This window comes from Crocodylus porosus, unplaced genomic scaffold (genome assembly GCF_001723895.1).
Source record: "Crocodylus porosus isolate Cpor-Errol unplaced genomic scaffold, CroPor_comp1, whole genome shotgun sequence".
In the NCBI taxonomy this organism is placed as follows: Eukaryota; Metazoa; Chordata; order Crocodylia; family Crocodylidae; genus Crocodylus; species Crocodylus porosus.
This window is the reverse complement of record NW_017728948.1, coordinates 51,354,386-51,368,934: the sequence shown is the minus strand read 5'-3', so window position 1 is coordinate 51,368,934 and position 14,549 is coordinate 51,354,386. Positions and strand designations below refer to the sequence as shown.

Sequence of the window (14,549 nt, the reverse complement as noted above, 5' to 3'; positions counted from 1 at the left end):
GGGGGCAAGTGGCAGCTGGGCATAGCCTGCTGCTTGCCCATCCAGGGTGGGGTGGGGGGCAGTGGGATTCAGGCGAGGCAGTGCTGGGAGTGGGGGCTATGTCCAGCTGTCCAGCCAGGGCAGGGGGCATGGGATGCAGGGAGGAGTGGGCATAGCCCCCACTCCCAGCACCTGCCACTCCCATGCCCCCCTGCTCCAGCTTGTCCTAGCCAGCCCCAATCCCTCCCTCCGCCATGCCCGTTCTTTCCCCCCTCCGCCTACTACAATACATTTACCAGCTGGAGGCAGGTGTGTTCAGTGTGGTGAGGACTGCTGCCTGTTAAGTCTATGGTAGAATCTCTGAAGCAGTGCCAAATCTTTTCCGAATTGATTTGGAGGCTTCTGATTCACTTTGGACCCTTTAATTAGTCTCCTGATTCGATTTGGAAATTTGGCCACCAAATTGGACCGAATCTCCTCTGAATCAGATCACCTACTGAAGCTTTGCACAGCCCTACTGTTAGCCTTCTTTGAAACAAGGGCACACTATTGACTCATATTCAGCTTATTGTCCACTATATCCCCAGGTTCTTTGCTGCAGAGATGCTGCTAACCAGTTGGTCCCCAGCAGGAAGCACAGCTGGTGAAGTCAGACTGGTGGGACAGTGGAATGTGCCATGGTGGGGGAGGTTTGCAGCCTTCCCTGTTACTGGCTGGAGTGCCCGGCCAACTGCGAGCCCTGCCTCCCTCCTCCCCCTGCCTCCCCCCTTCCCTTTCCTGGCTGGCTCTAAACCACCCCACCTGCCCCTCTCCCATGGGATGCTCCACTGCCCCACCAATCTTGAGTTCACCAGCCATGCCTGGTCCCCAACCTGTATCAGTGCATGGGATTGTTCTGTCCTAAGTGCAGGACTATGCAGTTTTCCTTATTGAATTTCATGAGATTTCTTTTGGTCCTGTCCTCCAATTTGTCTACTTCCTAGTCTTCCTGCACATCAGGATGGTTCTTTCACTTTTCATATTTTTGATATTTTTCATTTTACTCAGTCTAAAGTAAATAGAACTTATGGTTTTGCACTTATGGTTTTGCTGAGGAAAAACAATAAAGAAATGTATGCTTTATTCTGTGTTATTTACTGAGAAAAAAGTTAAAATTGTTTCTGTATATCTTTGCTTATTTTCAGGTTGTGTACGATTCTAATACACTGTATATTTTTGCACCCAGTGCACAAAGTAGGGATCAATGGGTGCGCAATCTGAAAGAAGGTAATGAAGGTTGCTTAAAGATAATATTTGAAACAGAGGTGACATTATAAAAAATATATATTATGGACAATTTGGGGTGATAAGTGTGTTGGGCAATACCAGCTGGGTTCACATCACATGCAACAACATTTCGCTTTCAATTGGACCATTGCCAAAATGAAATAACCTCATGAATTCCACTGGAATTGTTCTCAGTTTAAACAGCATAATAGAAAACAGAATTTGGCCTTATGATATTGTGCAAGTTGTTAAGTTTTATTAGAGAATATTACATATGTTAGTTAATGCTCTTGATCATCTATTCAACATACATTTATGCTTAAATATTATTGTAAAATATATTTATATTAAAAGATTACTGTGAAATATGGGTCTGATTTTCTCTGGTTACCTAATTACTCCTGCTTTATCTGTGGGAGGTTAGGGTGCTATGCCTTGTGGTTATGTGACAGGTTGCCTGTGTAGTTTTAGTAATAGATTATACAAGGGTTTCTATAGGATGGTTTGGATAGGGATGATCCTGCCTCAGGCTGGGGGCTGTACTAGATGACCTTTGGAGGCCTCTTCCAGTTCTACTTTTCTGTGATATCCTTCACTGTGGGTGTGAAGGGATGGAGACATAGGATCTAGCTCTACTAGTTTTGTGCCTGTTGGATTTTTTCCCATTTTAAAGGGTATCCCATTTGGGAATTTTTGTTGTACAAATTGTGATCATGTACTCTGACACATAACTACACATTATCTGATGAAGTGAGCTCCAGCCCATGAAAGCTTGTGCTCTGTATGTAACTTGGTTAGTTAGCCTATATCAGTGCATATCTGTGTGCCTTCTCAATATAACTACATTCACCTAGGGCTCAGTCATACTTGTAAAGTGCAGCCAGCCTTGAACTGGGGGCAGTGTGAAACAATTGGGCCAGATGAAGCAGAATGACTAATGAGGTTCCCAAGTACATAAAGGCAGAGTACTTGCTGGTGCCCACCAAACTTCTTTGGGAGTAGCTGTAAGCTTCTAACTATTTAGCTGCTCAGTAGGGTTGCAGCACTATTAGCCCACCTTATCCCTGCCTCTCTGGGGGTATTGCACATCCTTATGAAGGAACAGCCCTTGTGCTACCCTGAACAGTAAGACTCCAGTTGTACCTTAATTTTATACATATACAATCTGGCCCTTAGTTTGACCATAGCATATGCCAAATTATCCAAGGCAGACCATGCACTCTGTAATCACATATTTCAGGTATAGTAAAGCATACAGATATATAGGAGTATTTATAAAACATAATGAAAAATTAGCCTCTGCAGAATGTTTCAAAAGGTCTTCACTGCTGTAGACATCATTCCCATTGTCTCTGCTAAAGCAGGCACAAGTTGGAAGGTCACTTTTTCTTTTAGGAACTTTTTCTAAAATAAAACAGCTGTTTATAGTACAAGTAAACAGTTTATAGTACAGTACAGCACAGTTTATAGTACCATACAACTTTATAGTTTAAAGCCGTTTATAGTTAGTACAAGTAAAGGTTCAGATTGAGTTCAATAAAGTTGGTCCCTCTGAGAACAAAGAGGATATAATCCTTGTTGGTCTCTCTCCTTATTTGCCTGTTAAATTTATGTTTCTGGAATGGAGGCCCTAAGGTCTTCAGAAACTGCACAACTATACTGTGACTAGATAAATCATTTAGTTATATTGCCTTTTTCCGATGTCATGCGATTTTATGACATGCTACACTATGATGCTTATCATAATTAAAGCTATCCTGAAATTACTGGCATTATGGTAGCACCCAGCAACCTAAATCCTACAGTAGGATGTCATTGCACAGTACAAACATATAAATACCTGCTACCAAGGCTAAGTACAGACAGTCAGAAAGCCCGGGGCTGAATTGATTCAGTCTTTGCAAGTTAGTCTACACTGCAGAGATTAAACCGAGAAACAACTGGACATACAGTCACTTTTGATTCAGGAAATGCAGCCATATGCCTGCAGTGGCTCAGGCCAGAAGCTGGAGGGTGCTACAGCACAGCTCTCTGGAATATAACCAACTTTCTGCTGCTGCTGCTGCTGCTTTGTGCTGCCCACAAGGTCTCTGGGATTTGCAGTCTAGATTAACAGTAGCAGAACTTTGCATGGTTGCTCATCACTTCCTCTTCCTGCTTCCAGGTGCCTCTGGGATTCATAGTCCATAGTTGCAAGCTAGCAGTAAATTTTTAGCAGAGCAGGGCAGCTCCGTACTTTGAAATTTAACCCCTTCCCTGGTCCCAGATCCCAGCTGGGGTTTGCCTGTGGAGGGGCAGTCTCTCCCCCCCCAATCAACTTTCCCCTTCTTTCCTGGAGCAGACAGCACAGCCCAGGGCTGGAAAGCATGCTGGGAAGCTGGGAGACTCTGATTTAACTTGAACCAGGAAGGGATCTGGGGTGGAAGTTTGACCCAAATCAGTTAAGTCTGATACTACATTCAACCAGGTTTATCTTAAACCAGGTTCAGCCATTTTGGAACTGGTTTATGTGCACTGAACTTCTGTTCTGTTATAGGTTTAAACCAGTGTCTGATGACTTCAGGCAGTTTAGATATAACTTCTGTCCCTATCCCAAGTTCACAAACCAAGTGTTCTTTCCTAAAATGCAAGGCTTTGTTATCCAACTCCACTAAAGTTAATTGTTAAGCATACAATTTGCTATAACCTTGCCTCCTAAAAGTGTTCTTGAGTGCTCTATTATCCTAAGGAAGTTCTCTCTTATCACTGTATGACATTCATGTTAACACATAATGCATACTTGAAAAATAGTTATACTAGTTTAAGTAACAAAAAAGTTATTGTTATGCCCCATAATAATAGTATTACAGTACTATGTATTAATAATATGAAATCATTCTTATGAAAAGGTTTGGTACTTTAAATTATATACCATTTACTTTTTGTAGAAATAAAGAACAACAACAACATAATGGTAAAGTATCATCCTAAATTCTGGACAGAGGGGATTTATCAGTGTTGCAGACAAACAGAAAAATGTGCACCTGGCTGTGAAAAATACAACCTTTTTGAAAACAGTAAGTGCATGTTAAAACTCTTGTCTTATTAAAACTGAAGGAAACTTCAAATTGAAACATTTCAAATTGGGTTGGGGGGAAAAGGCATATAATTAAAAAATGTTGAGGGGAATATTCTGACTTTTTTCTGAAATTATTCTGTTTTTCCAGCTGAAATAATTTAGAAAAAAATTGACGCATTCACAAAATACTTCAGTTGATCTAAAATTTCATTTTATACTAAAAAAAAAAAAAGCTGTGAAGTTTCATTCAGCTTTACAGATCAAATAAATGACTTCAGACACTGATTGATATAAATCAAGAACAACTGTTCTCAAGCCAATATAACTGTACCAGTGTGAAAATGAAATAAGAAAATCAGTATCAATATATGTAAGGACATTTTGTCCTGTTTCCCTAGTTATAGTTTGACCATGTATAATTTAGGCATTATGTAAACATGCACATTTGGAACCTGTCTCTGCTCCTAGGATTCTTCCTGTATTTTATCTAGTGACTATTAGATGTAAAATAGAGAAATAGACCTGGGAGAGGGGATCAAAACATGGGACTTTGCTTACTCAGAGAAATGATAAATGCTGATATACCGTAACCATTAAGCTATAGCGACCCTCTCTTTTGCTTGTTCTCCTTCTGGCCCTGACTCATGCATACCTTCCTGCACAGTGGCCCAGCTTCAACAGGGGATGTAGGGTGCCTTAGCTCAGCCCAGTCTAGCCTACTAGCTAGGCACCTCCGTATGAGGTTAAAGATATGGGTTGAATTTCCACAGTTGGAGGAGGGCTAAAAACCAAGCTCTTTCACTTTCTGAACAAGTACTGTAAGCCAGATGTTGAATACAGGGTTACCACGGTCACCTGCAATACTTGTGAGTGGATATTGCTGTGGGTACTGAACTCATTGTCTACTTCATTGGTCAAACCAGGCATCACCAGTTTCCCTGCAGGGTTGGGCCCCTGCATTCCTGGGAGTGGCTGGGGCCCAATCTGGAAGGGAGGGGAAAACACTTGGATACATCTCTGCAAATGGAGGAACCCCAGGTTTCCTCCCTAGCAGAGGAGCACCCAGGGAATTCCCAGGTGTTTGTCTGCATTTAGGGGAGCTTGGAGTTTCTCCATTTGAAGAAATGCACCCTAAATCAGGGTGTCTGAGCATGCATCTCTACAGAAGGGGAGACCTTTGGTTTCCCCATTTCCAGAGTTGTGCATCTGGAGAGTCTGACTTGGGATACACCTCTGCAAATAGGAGAAGCTGGGCAGGTGCTCCTGGTGCTTCAGAAGCAGAAGTCTGCATGCCCCGAGAATGAGAATGCGTGTTGTGTGCAGGGTCAGGTCCCTGAAGCCCTGGGAGCACTTTCCTGGGGTGGCTGGAGAATGTAGGCAGCTCTGGGCTGTCCATGGTCTCCTGCCATAAATCAAACAGACATCTGCTGCAAAATAGCTGCACAAATTCGTACCACCTATGTCATGGCCACAAATTTGGGCACTTGCAGCACAACAAAGGGCATGGACCTCTGCTTGGCATCTGTGCAGCCATAAAAATTTGAATGGACACCTAAGAGGATGGTGCTGAAGCTGAATTTATAGCACCTATGTTTTCTTGTTTGTCTAAACGAGTAGGCAGGGGTTTTTGTGAATCCTGTTCTTGGGCTTAGGTACATAAATTCTTCCTAAGTTGCGCTATAAATACAAGTCTCTTTTCAGATCTGGCATCGATACCCATACTAGATTTAGCCTTTTGTCTTAAGTATGGTTTTACAGAACTGGGTTCTGTTTTATGTGACTGTGACATTTATATTAACAAGAAGGCTGACTAAAATGTTAACATTTTATCTGAATTTTAAAAATGTTTTATAATGATCATTAATCAATCCATCTATAAGTGTAACATATTCCTTCTACTGTGTTTCTTTTAGGTATAAGGAATTCTGCTTCTCCACTACCAATAAAAAATAAGGTTGGTAGAATTTTTAGAACACTGAATAGCTTAATGTAGTTGATTTGAGAAATATTTTAAATACAGTATTTAGTTCCATTATACTTAATTCATTCTATGTTGATGATCCATTCCTGTAAGTGTTGACTGAAGTTAATATAAAAGCACTGTTGACTTCAGTGGGCTTTTGGTTTAGATCCATAGAACAGGGATTCTCAACTGGGGTGCCATGACATCCTTTGAAGGAAGCCATAGTACCTGGCCTCTGTGAGAGGAGGTAAATGCTGGCTCATCCACACACGAAGCATCCTCTGCCTGTTCCAGCGTTCTGGCAGTATTTCAGCTTCAGGAGCAGGGGAAGGAGCTAAGCTGAAAAGTGCAGCTCCTCCCCGCTGGTAGACCTTGTGCTGACTGCCCCCGTGTTTCAAGGGGTGTACTCTGACATAGAGCTGTGCTTTTTTAGCCCAGTGTCTCTCTGGGGGAACGGAGGCTCTGGTGACTGGCATTCAGGTCCCCAGAGGAGCAGCCACAGCAGCAGAGGCCATGCTCAGCCCCTCAGATGTGGAGTTGGGGGCAAGGAAGAGGCAGAAAGAGCAGAGTACAGCAGGGCTCTGCCCCCACCACCCTGCTCTGGCACCAGTCTGTGCCTCCAGTGGCCATTGTCATCCCCTTTCACCTCCTTCAGGGACAAGGGCCTCCTCCTGGATACTAATGACCTACCCCAATCTCCACAAACTGCCCCAACAAGCAGCCCCTGCCACTGCTGGGCACTGTACCACCACTCCCTCAAGCTATCAGGGGTACGTTATCCACTGCTGCCTGCCTTGCTACACTGAAAGATATTTTGAAGGGTGCTGTGGGTGCAAGAAAGTAAGCACTCTAAGAAGTAAACTCTTTAAAAGGGATGCCACTAAATTCTGAAAATCTATGGAGGTGGGCCTAGAGTCTTAAAAGGCTGAGAACCGGTGCCATAGGGCCAGCTTCAGGTTATACTGAGTATCAGCATACATGCATTTTCCACTGAGTGTAGCAGGAATTGGTTTGAGCCCACAGCAATTATGACTTTGAAAACCCTCCTGACATTAACCTGGGCCATTCACAATGTCAAAGCTTTACTGTGGGCGATAAGTATTTGTAGGTTTGGGCCCTTATATAATGAATCTGTGAATTAAAAATTAAATTGACATTTAACATGATTAAAAAATCCTACTTAAAAATATGTATTGAATGGGTTAGAGGAATTTCTTAAAGTAGGTTATTAAACTAGCACAGAACTAGTCTAGTCTTTGTCTGTTACAGTATTTTGCTTGAGTACAATGGAACACTAATAATTTTACATCATTTTCAGCGGAGGCCTCCACCACCTGTTCCCCCAGCTGAGCAAAGTGAAGATGAAGAGGAAGAAGAAATAGTAGTAGCAATGTATGATTTTCTGCCTGCAGAACATCATGATTTAAGATTGGAAAAAGGTGAAGAATATACAATAATAGAGAAAAATGACATGCATTGGTGGAAAGCAAGAGATAAACATGGGTAAGCAGCATTTCCACCCATCATGGTGTAAATAAGGCTACCCCTGGCTATAATTTTAGGTTGTTTTGTCCTATATATAATATCATGAATGATGGACATGGAAATTGGGTATGATTTAGTGATCTTTATCTGATCTTGGACTCCAATCCTAGATTCTGCATGGATCAGGACCTTATGCCTTTCTAGAACTCCCTAGAGCCAAGAGGATCTGTACTAACTCTGGGATCATTCTGTAGAGTTGGGGATTTGTATGCATAGGTTTCTTGTTAGGCATTAACTAAATTTTACCAACTTTTTCATTTTTATAGGTTAAAAAATTCAGAAACCTTTCCCTATGTGTTTGGAAGTTGTTTCAGACATCTTGCACTGGTCTTAATGAGAATTTTCATGCTTCAAAATTCACCAGTTCCTTGGTGAAAAAAATAGTTCAGGGTAATTTTGTGTTAATAAATCGCAGTAGGGTGGTTGTGATAATATGTATTTTAGGAACAATAAGTACCTCATCTCTTCTGACAGCACTGTTTAGAGACTATTTCTTGTGATGAAGTAGGGGGCAGCCAAAGTAGAGAGCTAGTATGGCTATTCATATTGCTCCCCCCTTTACTGGCTCTTGTACAGGAGGAGTGGTTAGGCTCAGAAATTAAACCTGGACACTTCTGTATACATTGTAACTTCATTAGATGCAAGGAAAATGAATCTGGGTAAAAAAACCCTCTCTCTCTCATGAGAATTTAAACTGATCAGTAATAAGGTAGATCAGTGGTCTCTAAACTTTTTTGATCGCGCACCCCTATCAGTAAAAAGTTTTTGAGCACACACCCTCAATATATCTATATTTATATAAAAATAAATGGAAGTTCTAATATTTTCTTCCCACACCCCAATGGATTGTCTTATGCACCCCGTGGGGTGCATGCACCCCACTTTGGAGACTACTGAGGTAGATAATTACAGGTGACTTCTTTTTAGTAGATGAAACATGAATTTTCTACTTTTTTTTTGGATTATATCATGATTAAAATTTATTGTGCAATGTTTCTCTCTTTCTAGAAATATAGGATACATTCCAAGCAATTATGTGACAGGAAAGAAGTCCAACAACCTTGACCAATATGAGTAAGTGAAAACTTTCATAAAAATAGGAAATAGAAGACAATAAACATTAAATATTAGCAAATGCAAGGAAACCATATTTAAAATTCTGTATAAATGATAGGTTATGAAATTGAGCTCAAAGATGAACCTTCTGAAAAATATATTAAATGTGCATATTTTTCCTGTTTTTTCCTTTCACCTGCATTGTTGTCACTGAGGTATGTGTCCTGATTTACAGTGAGGTGAGTAGGAGAATCAGGATGTAGTTTTCAGTCAGTCAACAGCAAAAACATTGATAGATTAAGAGAAACATTAAATGACCTTCATCTGTAATGAAACTGCATGTAGTCAATGGTGTGATGGTCATCTGAAAATACTGTCTTCTGACAGTATGAGTAAATCTGTGTTCTCTTTTCTTTGTGCCCAAGCAAAGATTGTTAACTGAACAAAGTAAACATACCAGACCAGAGATTCCAGACCAAGAAGTTCAAACTTCAAAAGATAACTCTGTGTATACTTTAAACATTAGCACATTTAATCAGTTTATAAGCCAAAACAGTCTTGAAGGTACTACTGGGCTTTTCTTAATGTCAGGTTCTTGCTGATTTTGGACAACATGGGTAATTTTGAGCTCATTACAAGACACAGAAAGATAGAAATGTATACTGTTATGAATGTCACTACTAATCTGATTTTAAAATGATTTTTTTAATATTGAAACTTCAGGTCATGAGTAAAAACAGGCATAAAATTGTCATGTTTTATATGCATTCCTGCATTTTAAATCAACTCAGACCATAAGAAAAGAACATTTAAGTCTGTAAAGACATGTTATATTTCCATATTTTCAAAGCTCTGCTCCAAAAAACTTTCTTCTTCCCATTTCTAGTTTCTGGGTGAAGACAGGGTCTTGTTGTTGTTGTATTTGTTAATCTTTGTTAGCTGAGGTTACTAATTCTTTTCCAAAGCATATTGTTCTCTGGTTTTTGAAGCTGTCACTCTGATTTTGCCCAGATCTGTGCTGGATAAAGTGATTAGGAAGTAATTGAGTTACCCTGTCTGTTGAAGCCACTTAGGGTAGAAACAGATGGTGCCTTTCCTTGTCTTTGTATCACCATAAATATCGCACAAGAAACTCCATTTTCCCCTGCGTACAGAGATTCCCTCAGGTGTCTCTTTACACAGGGAAAGCTGTATAGGGATTCCTTGGGCTTGAGGGGCCCACTCCTGCACAGGAATTCCAGAAGAACATGGCTTGTTTGTCCCACAGCATCAATGGGCAAGACAACAGTCAAAGTGTGTTTTCACCCAGTGAAATGGATCATCTGTGGCAGGATGTATCCTGGTACAGCTGATCCACTTCTTTTGATGATATCTATTTCTAGCCTTAGTATATCACAACATGCCTGTCTTATCCTTGTGATTTTGTAACCAATTCAGGGAGCAAGAGTGCCTCTGGTGTTGTAGAACTGATGTAGAAGCTTGAATGTTACTTCCCAAGCTACTGCCATTGTAGCAGGGGATGTAACTGGCTGCTTCTGTGCCATACTGATCCCCTGCTGTCTTTAACTGCTAGGGACCATCTGAAAATGGCATCCATTTGAACTGCCCTTTGCTTGTTCTAGCTTGGTAGAGGGGATTGATTTAATTGACTCCTGACTTGCTTTCTGCATACATCAGTTACAGCTAAAAATCAGGCTCACGTTTGTTTCCCTGGGGACAAGTAGCAGCAGTACATGTTGTGCTGCTGCTACTTGTCCTTAAGGAACACTTGTGCCAAGTGTGCTCTGGTGCACAGCAGGTTACCCTAAGTGGGGTAGGGGAGGCTGGGGCCAGCAACTGTGCTGGCCCCAATATGCTTACCTGGGGGCCTTGGGGAGCCACAGCCATGATGCTTCTGAAGCTGGGAGCCTGGCTGGCAGCCGGAGCTGGCCAGGCTCCAGTTTTGGGTGGGACGTCCTGCAGCCATGTGCACTACCCTGCTTTTTTTTGGCATGGGTTTTTTGACCTTGGGATCTCCTAGGGTCAATTCTCCCTTCCCTATCCCCTGCACTGCAAGGCAGCAGCTCAGGGAATGCCTACTTTGTGCAGTGTGTGGCGCTGCATATGGGTCTGCAGTGCTACATACCACATGTCTGTGCTTGTCTGGATGTAGACTGTAGGAGCAGACAAAAGAACAGATATATTTGATACTAGAACAGCTTACACTCACATAGTTCGTGATTGGTATAACTGCTATATTGGTCCACACTCTCTATGATTAGGGCTTATACAGTGTTTTGAAAAAGCAGTTGACATTTTTCAGATTGCCATTATTTAGGGCATGCATTGAAATGATATCTTTAAAAAAACATGTTCTTGACTGGTATTTTTGTTGCAGAGAGTTATATATCCTGAGCTTTATTGGATTCTGTGCTTCTGTAGGATCTCACTGGATTAATTTTAGAATATTGTTTTGCCTATACACTACAGAATGTGATAATGGCTGAACCATTGTTTTGCAAATTCACTATGGTTCAATAGATTTAGTTTTTTCCTTACATATCACACAATATGCTGAATCACTTTAACTTCTCTCAGTAAGTATATTATGCTTTGTTTTTATTTGATTTTTTTTTATTAAAAAACATTTTAAATACTTAAGATTTTTGTCATCTTTTTTGTTCAGATGGTATTGCAGGAATCTGAACAGAAGCAAAGCAGAACAACTCCTTAGAAATGAGGTGAGTACTTACATTATTGGAACATGCATTTACCTAGCACAAAATTGGTAAATGCATTCACTTATAGTACCTTATTTTATTAATAAGATGATCATTTAACTTTGACTCAGAGATAACAGAGAGCACATCTATGAAGAAATACAGTAAACTGCTTGAGGCATAACATCATTGTATTTGAATTTTAGGATAAAGAAGGTGGCTTTGTGGTGAGAGACTCAAGTCAGCCAGGACTGTACACCGTGTCCCTGTATACAAAATTTGGAGGGTAAGTTACAGTGGCAATGGGCCATGCCCTCTTTTGTTTTAATTTGGTTTGCATAGATGGATGGACTGAAAGACTTCAACAGAGAAACAAAACCAGAATTTTAGAAAGTGAATGCTTAAGGTTGGTTCCCTTTTCAAAGTGTTGAACACATTTTTACTGGAGTTGGAAGTAAATTACATAGAACCTTCTTAAAATTTGGGTAACTTACTAGTTCAGACATGAATTGTCAAAGTTTTGGCTTAATGTTATGGTGTTTTTGGTCTTTAATGCAAAATTTGCACATTGGGGGTAGTGCAAATGTGTTAACATCAAAAGGGTATCTGAGGGTATGTCTATACCACCTCCTTGCCAAAGGCAGCATTGTCAGTGAGAAACAAACCCAACCCACTTGGCCCAATTTCCCTGTTCTCAAGTCTAGCATTAAGGCAGGGTAGACAGCTTAGAGGGGCCCTGAGCATGTCTTCTGTCTATTCTAATAGTTGGGTTTGGGCACAGACAAAGCAGGAACAGATGAGTGAGGCTATGATCATAATCACATGGTTGTCTGCATTTGTTGTATGGGGTATAAAGCAGAAGTATACCATTTGTTCCTATTTATTCATCTTGCAAAGCTACATAAAGTATAATTTATGAAAGTTACTGGACAGTATTTATCATCCAGTATATGAAACATTGTTTCATTTCCTATTTAACATGTACCTCTCATTGCATTTTAATTTTTGTTTCTTTAGAGAAGGTTCATCAGGAATAAGACACTACCATATAAAAGAAACAGCGATGTCACCGAAGCAGTATTACCTAGCAGAAAAACATCTTTTTGACTCCATACCAGAGATAATTGAGTATCATAAACATAATGCAGCAGGTAAATATTTGTTTTGTTTTAATTAAATGGAAGCTGGTTTCGATAGGAAAGGGATGCAGTTTTTAAATAGTTGCCCTCCTACTCCAAGTTTTTAAGGTTTGTTCTAAAATATGTGGAGTCATTGCTATATTCTTTCTGTTGAATTTTGACTGCTTTTTATATCTCCTATCCGCTTCCTTCCCAGTGGGTTAGATGCCTTGGCTATGGTTTAGAGCCTTGTCAGGCATTACCTTTATGGCAGAGGTGGCCAACCTGTGGCATAGGTGTCACACTTGGTATGGGCAGCTTCTGTGCATATGGCATGTGGTATGTTGGGGAGGGGATGGGCAGCACACTGACAGATAGGGCAGGGAGTATAAGGCAGAACATCAGATCTGGCAGGAAACAGAAAGCAGAGCAGCAGCTTGATTGGGAACCAGAAAGCTGAACAGCATGTTGGGTAAGGGAAAAGGATTGACGTGGCACTTGGGGGAGGTGTGGGGCTAATTTGTAGCACATCTGTCAAAAGGGTTGGCCCACACTGATATGTGACATGATTTGAGCTTCCTACTCTCCATCTGCATATATCACTTCAAATGGCCGTGCCTTCCTGCTTAAGCATGGGCTGTAGTCAAAGCAGACAACCTGTCACATGGGGGAGCCCTGCCATCAGGATTGGGCAGGGAACAGCCTTGGGCTTCTGATGCAGGGCTTCCCATGCAGTGGCAGCTGGCAGTTGTATGATTGGGGTCTGAGGAATGTTATGCCCTATTCCCAAAATTGCATTACCTGTTGTATGTGTCTGTTATGGGAGGTCATGCCATTTTAGGAATGGGGAATAAAATTCGTTAGACCCCAATTAAATGATTGCTTTAAAGAATGGCAGAAACTATAGAGACATATGCAGGAAGCCGGAGAAGTACAGCAGATGTGCACTCTCTCGCCATTGATACTGCTCACTGATTTTTTTCAGCATAAGCCTGAAGATTTTAGGTGATGCCTGTTAGTAAACTATTCAGATGGCAGCTAGAATTTGTACACTGATGTCCAAGGCACAACCCTTCTGCCAGCCCTGAAAGTGATTTAATTTAGGAAACCCAACACCAGCCATGTGGTACAAAAAGATCGTCCTGGCATCTGTGGTTAAGTTCCTGTGGCTGTGCAGCCAGAATCCACTTGGTCATTAAGTGTGCACTTTGGTATCTGGCACAGTGCATGGAAATGGAAATAATTAATGTTCTTCAGTCGTTTCCAGACTGTGGTCATCCCCTCTCCCAGTTTTGATTTGAAATATCTTAACGTTAAATTCAGGTGGACCAGTGGCCCTCTGACAAGTACCCAAACATGTTTTGTTATCTATTAAACATGCATAGTTTTGTTCTCAGTAAAATATATAACTAGTTCTGCAGTCAAATACTACATTTGGCACCAAGGTAATTGCCTAAATGCATGGTTCTCCAAAAGATAACAATCCTTGGCTTTTTTTTTTTATTTCCTTTCTTTCCTCTACTTAATCTATTTTTCATTTATCATCATAGTCTTTGTCTTTTCATAATACATTTTAAAAGAATACTCAGAACCCTAATCTGGATGAACGTGATTCCTTTTATTGCTAATGGGAGTTGTATGTAGAAATCATAACTCTTCTGACAATACACCTTTTACAGAATTTTTCCATTTGAACTACAGTAAATGCAGATCTTGTGCAAGAAAAACTGGTGCTATGCTAGCTGTAAAATGTTCAGTATTTCAAAAAAAAAAATGTAGCTAATTTATCAAACAAAATGCATGCTCTTAATTTTACAGATGCTGTAGCATCATCAGTGATTCCCATTTTTAATTTATTTAAGAAA

General features: G+C 40.8%; 1 protein-coding gene across 3 annotated transcripts in view; it reads left to right on the top strand.

Annotated features, from left to right (window-relative positions):
• TEC (tec protein tyrosine kinase) overlaps window positions 1-14,549 on the top strand; it is an 89,315-nt gene that overhangs the window by 64,407 nt on the left and 10,359 nt on the right. For 2 of the 3 annotated variants that reach the window (XM_019553234.1, XM_019553235.1), the window contains exons 4-11: window positions 1,164-1,245; window positions 4,173-4,301; window positions 6,217-6,257; window positions 7,579-7,769; window positions 8,820-8,885; window positions 11,533-11,587; window positions 11,773-11,852; window positions 12,584-12,717. In XM_019553234.1, coding sequence (XP_019408779.1) covers window positions 1,164-1,245; window positions 4,173-4,301; window positions 6,217-6,257; window positions 7,579-7,769; window positions 8,820-8,885; window positions 11,533-11,587; window positions 11,773-11,852; window positions 12,584-12,717 — 778 coding nt within the window. The remainder of the gene's footprint in view (window positions 1-1,163; window positions 1,246-4,172; window positions 4,302-6,216; window positions 6,258-7,578; window positions 7,770-8,819; window positions 8,886-11,532; window positions 11,588-11,772; window positions 11,853-12,583; window positions 12,718-14,549) is intronic. The other variant, XM_019553236.1, reaches the window with a different exon arrangement.